We start from the raw sequence: 10,032 nt of genomic DNA on the forward strand, positions 1-10,032 counted from the left end.
TCAACGTGACGATCGAACCCCAACGGCACGAGGAGGCACGACCAGAGGAACCGAGCGGCGGAGGGGAGCCCAAGGCGGGGACTTCCAAGGACACCCAGGGGACAACACCCGCGAAAGTTCCGCAGGCTACATCGACGGAAGCCGACAGGAAAGACGAGGTTCGCGAGAACACGAACCGTGGTACGAAGGAAGCGGATCCGGGCATATACGCCATGATGGTGGAACAAGTCTCCGATCCAGAATCGGCCATATCTCCGGCCACCGTATGCCGAACGCCTCGGTATCCGGGTAAGGACATGGCGCGATGCATAGAGACGTACGTGCCGCCGTTGATAGAGTTGGCGAGCACCTCGGAAGAAGAGACCGCCGAAGAAGAGCGACCGATCGAGGGAGTCAAGCGGGAGGAGGAGAACACGACTACCATCGATCAAATGAAGTCCGCGGCACAGCCCGAAGCGGAGGGTGCGCCGGATAGGGAAGGGCAGGACCCAGAAGACGGAATACCGCTGACCAAACCATCCGAGGCGGACACCGTCATACGCGAGGAGGCCGAGAACGATCCCACTCCGATGATTGGGGTCAGCGAGCGGAGAGCAGCGAGGGCAGCAACGGTGCGCAACCGCGTGATCCAGGAGGATGACCCAGAGACCAGCGAGGCCGAGCGGGAAAAGCGCCGGCAGAGGAGGAGAGAAAGACGGCAGCGGTCAAGAGAGCGACGTCGCCGGATTGAGAAGGAGCGAGCGGACCGCAAGCGAAGGAGGGAAGAAAATCCGACGCCAGCCGTCCATGCGTCAACCGCCGGATTAACGGGGAGGTTGCGACCGCTCTCTCCAAGGGCGGTCGTGCGCCGCCAAGGGTCACCGCGCGTGGTGATCGAGCGGACAATAGTACCGCCGAGCGTCGCGAGCGAGAGCGATACGCCGGGCGTTCTGGCGAACCGGCCACCGTGGGGTGTACCCGCTACCGTGCAGGAGGGGATGACCGCGGTGGAGCCCAGCGAGGACTCTATCCAGAGTCGAGAAATCGAGCTCCAGCCGCCCATCAGGTGGGTACCCACTCCCGTTGGCGAAGTGGACCAACCGTCGGACGACTTCTTAAGCCCGTCCAGCGGGGAGGAGGAGACCGATTAGATCGGCGACAAGGCGCGCGAAAGAGCGAGAGCCGCGTTTTTTAAAAATTGTTTATTTTCAGTTATCCCGCGGCCAGACATAGATTTTACTTTGCGTTACTCAATTATTTAGATATTTTTGATATACCCGGCAGCAATAAGCCGAGGAGTAGAATAAGGTAGTAAATAAGTTCTGTTTGCCCGTATGGCAAAACAATTAAGATAAGATAGTAAGCGCCGCTGACCGCAAGGTTTATTTTGAGTTAGTTTCCGGTCTATGCCAATAGATTCAGTTGATTTAATGCGTAGAGGTCAGCGTGAGTATCTGCGCGACAATAAAGGCGGACCACAACAATCTCCAGGAACAAGTCCTCGGGATCGACTCTCGAGGACCTGGGACACACGCCCATAGGGTCGGCGTCAACATCCGGACATCAAAGGTACGCCCGGAAGACTTCCACGGGAAGTCGGCCTGGAATTCTGTTCTGGGGCATCTCAGGGGAGGTGCGCGTAGGTCGGCGTCAACGGCCGACGCGTAAAAGTGTCCCCGGGTGACTTCTCCAAGAAGTCGACCCGGAATCGGTATCAGGAACGTCCAAAAGACGGTGCGCACAGGTCGGCGTCAACGGCCGACACCCGAAAGTTGACTCGAACGTCATCTACGGGGAGTCGACCCGGAATCGGCATCAGGGCCGTCCAAAAAGTGGTGCGCACAGGTCGGCGTCAACGGCCGACACCCGAAAGTTGACTCGAACGTCATCTACGGGGAGTCGACCCGGAATCGGCATCAGGGCCGTCCAAAAAGTGGTGCGCACAGGTCGGCGTCAACGGCCGACACTCGAAAGTTGACCCGAACGTCATCTGCAGGGAATAGACCCGGAATCGGCATCGGGACCATCCAGGAGGCGGTGCGCACAGGTCGGCGTCGACGGCGCTGCAGAAACGGCAAAGGTGAAAACCTGGTGTAGCGGGATCGAGAGAAGAGGTCTGCGACGTAGTACCGCACGCGGAAAATTCCACCCGGGAGCATCCGTATAGGGGGCACGGGGGACACGCGTGATAATCACGCGCTGCGCGCAAAGGGAAAGTTGTGACGTCATATCGAACGACGAAAACAACTCCAGAGTGGGGATGGTCCGACGTAGTAGGGAGCCCTTCCGGCAAAGTGGGGAGCCCGAGCGAGAGCGGGGACTCGAGGCAGTCTCTCGAGTACCACGGTAGAGAACGGACGTGTCTCGCGTAGCAACGGATAGCGCTAGAGAATAACACCGAGTTAACATACAGTGATACAATACAATCGGGAACTCCCGCGTGAACGCGCGTTAAACATTCACTTAACAATAGTGAAGGATAATATTTATCGAATTAACAATCCGTGATAACGAAATAGAGCGGTGGCGACTTAGTGCGTATCGAGTATATTACAATCGTGGACATTGGGTCTCGCGACTACGAGATATTGTACGAACATCGTCATTAAGCGATATTTAATCGATTGCGATCAATAAAACAGTGTTTGCGGAAATTTATTGTGAATAAAGCGCGACTCACACCGAAGTGTGGCGACTCCATTGTGAAGCACCTTTATTTATGTGAAACGACCTGTAAAGCTGAAATAACGATCGGAAATTAAAGAATAGTGAATTCTTAAACAAAGTCTCAAGATTAATTATACAATTAGTGCACTTACCTTCTACTTACCTTGTTCCTTGGCGATGATCCCTCGTTGTCCAGCGGCGATCTGGTATGCGATGTAAAGCGAGGATCCGGAGACGACCAGCAGCAACGACGATCCATCCTGGGCAGGGCCTGCAACAAAAGAAGAACGTTAGCACGTAATTAGTATAAGTTATCGAGACGTACCTTTATCCAGTATGCAATTATGCGAGGATCTGGAGACGGGATACAGCAACGGTGATCCAGTGAGGACATCAGCCTGAAATTCAGGAACAACGTTAGCGTCTTGGCGAGAAACAGGGCGTTGGTGTAAATTTACCTTCTCGGTAGTTGAAGGTCAAACCGAGTGGCGACCGTTCGATAGGGATATTATCCGCCGAAATCGGGCTTAACTCGTGCCGTCCGGTCACAGTGTTAAGTACCGAGGAACGCGAAGAAACACCAGCTGACCGACAGACGTGTCGGAACCTGCAGGGGTGAAGCTTCCCCGAGGACGAAGGGACAGATCCAACCACGCAAACTTCAAATTGGAGAACGCAACAGGATTCCCTAGGCCCGAAAACTTCGTGAATGGCGACCGTGACAGGACACGTAAGTGTCAGCAGTGTTTAACGGGAAGTGCGCGTAAACATACGGCACGCCAAAGGATTACAGTGAAACACTTCAAGAGTATTCGGCAAGGCGACGTGAAGACAAGTGCAGATCGGCGTGTTAACAACGTGCGCGAAAAGTGCGAGATCGTAAGGCATATAAGCCGACGCGGTATAACAACTCGTACGAAAAGTGTACGATCGCGGAGTGCGCATAAAGTCGAGAGCCAGATAGCCATACTTCAAGAAGAAGCAACAGCGCAGAAGAGTAAAGAAAGAAGAAGCGTACAAGTGCGAAGAGGAGCAACGCGGGAACGGAGAAACGGTCTACGACGTCGTAACAACGTGAGACGGAGGGACTCGGGGGCGTAACGCACATAACGCGCACGTCCAAAACAACCGTGTCGAGGCGTCGAACGGACGAACGGGACGAAATCGAAGTTCACCGAAAGAGAAGAAAAGCGGTCACCATAGGACCGAAAGGACGTACCAGAGGACGAACGAACTGTGTGCGTTCAGGACGAATGGCCACAGTGGGGAGAACCCCGACAAAGACGACAACGAGGTCGCAAGGACCGGCATTTCAATCGACGGTGGAAATTGGTGGAAATAGTTGGACATAGGAATAGGCTGTCGGCGTGCTGCTTGCTGATTGGTTCCCGCGATCGAGCCTCCGTCGCCGTTGTGAGCGAGGATGTTGGGGCAGGACGCCGGCGCGCCGGGTGACGCGGAGAACAACGCGAATAGGCCTCCGGATGTAAACATAAACACACGAGGTCTTGCAAAGCGTCTCTCTGCGTCGAATCTGTCCGCGCTTGACAGATCGTGTAATATGAACGCGTCTAGAGTTAACGCGATGCGTCAATCAGTTAATAATCACCATGATAATGTTGCTAAGATATTGTTAGCTTGCAAAGAGTCTAAGGATAGGAAGGCGCAGATTGATTCCGCGTTTAGATTTTGTAAAGAAGCTTTCCTTGAGCTTTCGACTGCGTATCTGAGCTTACTGGACGGCGGGGGGAATGCTACTCCGCTGTCTGATGACTTAAAAAGTTTTATCGGCAAGGCTATTACTGAGGGATATGACTCTTTGCAGGCACGTACACCGGCATGTAATTGTAGCATAGTATCTCGTGAGTCTCGGTTACATGGGGATCAGGCTGTGCCCAGTTATGCATCGGTGGTAGGAACGGGGCAATCCAGGGTACGCATGATGCGCGGTCCTACGTTAGACGTTCCGAAAACTACCAATTTAATAATTACTCCTGAGGAGGAGAGTGCGGGGCTGGCATCTTCCCGCGATACAAGAATCGCAGTTCAGAGAGTATTAAAACCGTCAGACTATAATTTAAGGGTCAAGAGAATATCATCCACAAAAAACAATGGTGTCCGTATTGAGGTGCACTCGGTGGACCTCGACAAGATGAAGCACTCGAAAGTGCTGGAAAGGGCTGGATTGAGACTGGAGTAGGAAAATAAGGTCAACCCTAGGCTATTGGTTCAGGGAATACCGTGTGATATGAATAGAGAGGATATCAAATCGGAGATTATTGCTCTCAACCTAAAGAATATATCTCAGGACGAAACATCGCAGATCAAGATTGTTTATATCTATCCACCTCGAGATAAACGAAAGACGACAAATTGTGTGGTGGAGGTATCGGCTAGCATTAGGGCGCAACTACTCAAGGAGAAGCATGTCTTCGTAAATTACTTCGCATGTAAAGTCTCTGATCACATCAAGGTGCTGCAATGTTTCAAATGCCTTGCATTCGGACATTTTGCCAAGCATTGTAGATTTTCGTCGCTCTGTGGTCACTGCGCTGAGGCACATGAAATGAAGGACTGTGAGAAGAGGAAAGAGTCCCCAGTCTGTGGCAACTGTAAAAGATGGACGTCTCATGAGGAACCGTTGCACTCTGCCTTGGATGGCAAACTCTGCCCGATTTTGCGTAGAAGAATTGCGGATAGAATAAACAGTATTAACTATGGTTGACAATTCGATTGATTACTTACGCGTCTGTCATGTAAATTGTCAGTCTTTATTAGCGCATCTTGATGAATTTCGATATTTTTTCGAGGGTTCAGGATACCACATCATTTGTTTGTCCGAAACTTGGTTGAGATCATCTATCCCGGATAGTATGGTTTCATTGCGTGGGTATCATATTGTGAGGCAGGATCGAGCTGGCAAGACTGGCGGGGGTGTTGCGGTCTACTTGAGCGACCAGCTCAGCTTCAGAGTGATCCATCACTCCGAGGACGAATACTGCAGAAAGCCTGAGTACTTAATGGCGGAGATCTCAGCTGACGGGAATTCGAAGCTTCTACTCACAGTGGTATATAGGCCCCCCCACTGTGGATACTTGTCAGACATTTTCAACACCATAACAGATTTGTCTGCTCTGTATAGGCACATGATTATTCTTGGTGACTTCAACGCAGATCTGGACTCTCAGTCTTTTGACGCGGAGCAAATTAGGACCCTTGTTAATACGCTTCATCTTTCCTTAGTGCCGTATGCACCAACGCATCATACGCGCGCGTCCTCTACCCGACTTGATTTGTGCATAATTGATGACACTGAAAAATTAATCTCCTACGGCCAGCATGACGTAAGTTTTCTTTCGGCTCACGATCTGATCTATGTTGAATATGACCTCAGAATTAAACGTGTCTATGATCGATGCGTCTGGGTCAGGGATTTTCGATTTTTTGATTCCGAGAGCTTCCTTGATGAGCTTGATTCTTGTAACTGGAGCGTCCTATTCGAGGCTACTGATATCAATAAGAAGGTTGAGATACTTAATGAGTATGTTATTGGATGTTACAACAAGCATGCGCCCCTCCGTAGGATCAAACCTCGGCACCTGCCGGCACCATGGCTCTCAAATGACATTAAGTCTAAAATGGCCGAAAGAGACAAAGCAAGGAGAAGATGGAGGAGACAGAGAACAGACGCGAATTATGAGAGGTTCAGATTTCTGAGAAATCTTACGCAAAACATGGTTTGTGAGGCTAAAAGTGAGTACTATCTCATTGCATTTCAGGATCTCACAGATGTGAATTCTATATGGAAGAGGTTAAAACACCTTGGCCTTATTAAATCGAACACCATGAACAGAGTGCTATTCTCAAACGAGGACTTAAATGAATATTTTTCGGGTTCTTCTACGAGGCTTGATGGAGAAGAGGAGGATAGGGAAGTCTATGATCTGGGCGAGGAGGTGTATAGTGATGCAAAAGTTTATTGGAGTCACGTTGAGCCACAGCAAGTTGTCAATGCGCTACGAAGGATAAAATCTAACGCCACTGGTGAAGATGGATTGTCGGCTAAATTAATTGTCACAGCTTTGCCCAGCATTCTTCCAGCAGTAATGCATATCTTTAATTACAGTTTCACAGCCGGGGTTTATCCTGACTTGTGGAAGATGGCCTTAATATGCCCTATTCCAAAGGTTAAATGTCCCTCGGAACTGCGAGATTATAGACCTATCTCAATTTTGTGTGCGATCTCAAAGGCTATGGAGCGTATCGCTGCGGACCAGATCAAGGAGTATCTCGGGAGTTCTGACATTCAGGATCCGTATCAGTCTGCGTATAGGAAGGGCCACTCCACTCAGACAGCATTAGTGAGGTTTCTTGACGATGTGAGGCAAGCGGCGGATGCAAGAATGGTCACCGTTGCTGTTTTCTTCGACTTTACCAAGGCTTTTGACAATGTCTGCCACAGAATCTTAATAGAGAAATTAAGAAATGCAGGTTTCTCTTGCTCTGCTCTTCGCTGGATCTGCGCTTATTTGGATGATAGGAAACAGGCAGTCCGCGATCCTGTTTCTCGTGACAAATCAACTAGGAGAACGATCTTTGCGGGAGTTCCTCAGGGTTCGGTACTGGGACCACTGTTATTCGTTCTGTACTTACTGGGTTTTGGATCGATCCTGAGGTTCTGTAAATATAATTTCTATGCCGATGACCTTTTGATCTACTTGCATGTGGAGCCTAGATATCTGTGCGACGCGATACAACGTATAAACCAGGTACATTTCAAGTATTGTTGACTGGGCAACTGCCAACAAATTGACCTTAAATCCGAAGAAGACAACTGCCATGATTATGGGGACAGCGAGATATGTGAACGAAATTCATAATCATGATTTGCCAAAAATTTTTGTAGATGGAAATGCAATCCAGTATAGCGAATCTGTGGTATGCTTGGGTCTCATGATCTCTAGTACTCTCTCATGGGAGAAGCAAGTCACCAGAACGGCCTCTAGGGTAAATGCATCGTTGTATCAGCTGAAATTGTGCAAGCACCTGCTTCCGCTTGCTCTTCGGGTACGGTTAATAACCGCCCTGATTTTGCCTCATTTTGACTACTGCTGCGCTGTCCTCACTGATATAACGGGTGAGCAAAACTTGCGGCTGCAGAGAGCATTTAATGCCTGCGTACGTTTTATCTTTCAAGCTGGCTGGGATGAACATATCACTCCATACTTTGAAAGGCTTCATTGGCTGAAGATAAGTTCAAGACGGAATTATTTTATTGGCAACTTAACTTTCTCCATTTTGTACTCTAAGATTCCCTGTGTCCTATATAATAAATTTGAATATAGATGCAACATGACTCAGCGTGATACTCGAGCTCTGGGTGACGTTCTCACTCTGCCTCTGTGTCGTACAGAGTTTTATAGACGGTCGTTTAGCTATAGAGCGGCTAAACTTTGGAACGGTCTTCCGCCTGATCTGCGTAATTCAGAGTCGTTGATTATTTTTAAGCACAAATTATATAATTACTTATTAAGCAATGACTCTAGTCTTTGAATCGTTAATGCTTGCGAACGCGCGTGTAATAGCACGCACACACATGTAATTTAGTTTCTAGTCATGTATTGTATTGTATGTTATGGCTTTTGCGCTTAAGAGGATTTATCCTGGAGCGCATAATAAATATAGCGATCTATCTCTCTCTCTCTCTCTCCTCTCCCTCTCCCTCTCCCTCTCCCTCTCCCTTTCCCTCTCCCTCTCCCTCTCCCTCTCCCTCTCCCTCTCCCTCTCCCTCTCCCTCTCCCTCTCCCTCTCCCTCTCCCTCTCCCTCTCCCTCTCCCTCTCTCTCTCTCTCGATTATTTCCCGAAAAATTGGAAAAATTAAAAAAACCGGTTTCCAAAAAGATCGGTAACGAAAAATTATACACTTTATAACACTCCCCGGAAAATTCTACCCCTGTTTGATCTATAATTCTTTAAGATTCGGTCAATTATTTCCCGAAAAATTAGAAAAACCGGTTTCAGGAAAATCGGTAACAAAAAACTATACACATAGTGGCACTCCCCGGAAAATTCTACCCCTATTTCATATACTTTTGGTAAAAATTTGATCTATAATTCTTTGAGATTCGGTGAATTATTTCCCGAAAAATTAGAAAAATTAGAAAAACCGGTTTCCAGAAAATCGGTAACAAAAAAATATACACATAGTGGCACTCCCCGGAAAATTCTACCCCTATTTCATATACTTTTGGTAAAAATTCGGTTCAGGGGTTTGGGCTGAGCGTTGATGAGTCAGTGAGTCAGTCAGTCAGTCAGGACATCTTCCTTTATATATATAGATATTCCATCATACTATACATAATTATATATATATATCTGTGACCACCCATCCACCCCTTTTCTTTCAAAAACTAAGCATTTTAGAGAAGAACGTTTTAGACAAAAATTGTATGGTTTTGAGGGGAACATAAGATGGTGTCATTGATTTGACCTTGGGTGGCATCGTTAAGGTCAGGTCAAAGACACCTTCAGTTTTTTAAATGAAACCCCTATATATATTTTTTTTTTATTGCATATTCTTATAGCTTATGTCGAGAGCTTTTCAAAACACTGTAATTAAGTATTTTTTCATTAAGTACTTTTCGAGTTATAAGGCTTGAAAGTTACAGTATTGTGACATAATATTTTGTTAAGTATTTATAATTCAAATTCCTTACTTTTTATTTTTGCAAACAATACGAATCAATTAAAGTAAAGAAAACACAATTTTCTTAAAGAAAAACTTGTGTAACTGTTTATTGCATATTCATTATTTTCTTAGCTTTTCACGATTCGGGGTGCTTGATTTGCGTGAGTGAATGAATATGAATTAGCCCGAATAGAATCTTTTACGACTTTTTTGGAAAAATTCTTTTTTGGAATGTTCTGTTAGAAATACATAAATAGGAGGCTTTGCTTTCGTCAAAGCGTGCTACAAAAGTAAGGGAGGAAGTTCTAGTAGCATTCTAATGCCTGTCGCAAGTTACACAGGATAATAATGAGATACACGGAGTGACTCACACGAATGACGCCACGCGAATGACAACAATGCTTTTTCAATAGCTATCAATCACGCAATAAAAAATCGGTACTCTTCTTTCATGGTATACGCTAAAAAGTCTTTGTCGAAAATAATTCAATATGTACCTGGTGAATAGACATTCTGTAAGAATGAAACTTAATGCATTAATATAAATGCCTACAGAGATTACACAGCGCTCAATAGTTTATTCCAGGTATCTTAGACATTGTTCTTAACAACGGTACAAGAATTACACTCATTGTAAATGGCATTAAAATTGTTCTTCAGCTTTGTAGATTAGTGCGCTATCTACTGTGCCACGTTAC

At 47.1% G+C, this 10,032-nt stretch overlaps 1 protein-coding gene across 1 annotated transcript; it reads left to right on the plus strand.

Annotated features, from left to right (window-relative positions):
* Positions 1-5,519: 5,519 nt before the first annotated feature.
* LOC139787120 (uncharacterized) lies at positions 5,520-7,713 on the plus strand (the record flags this gene model as incomplete). The annotated part of the gene is made up of 2 exons (XM_071726210.1): positions 5,520-7,404; positions 7,553-7,713. Coding segments are annotated over exons 1-2 (2,046 nt in total), but the record flags the coding sequence as incomplete, so codon positions are not given.
* Positions 7,714-10,032: the final 2,319 nt, after the last annotated feature.

This window comes from Temnothorax nylanderi, unplaced genomic scaffold, assembly GCF_030848795.1.
Source record: "Temnothorax nylanderi isolate EJ_2023f unplaced genomic scaffold, tnyl_v1.0 TNYL_tig1279_pilon, whole genome shotgun sequence".
NCBI lineage: Eukaryota > Metazoa > Arthropoda > Insecta > Hymenoptera > Formicidae > Temnothorax > Temnothorax nylanderi.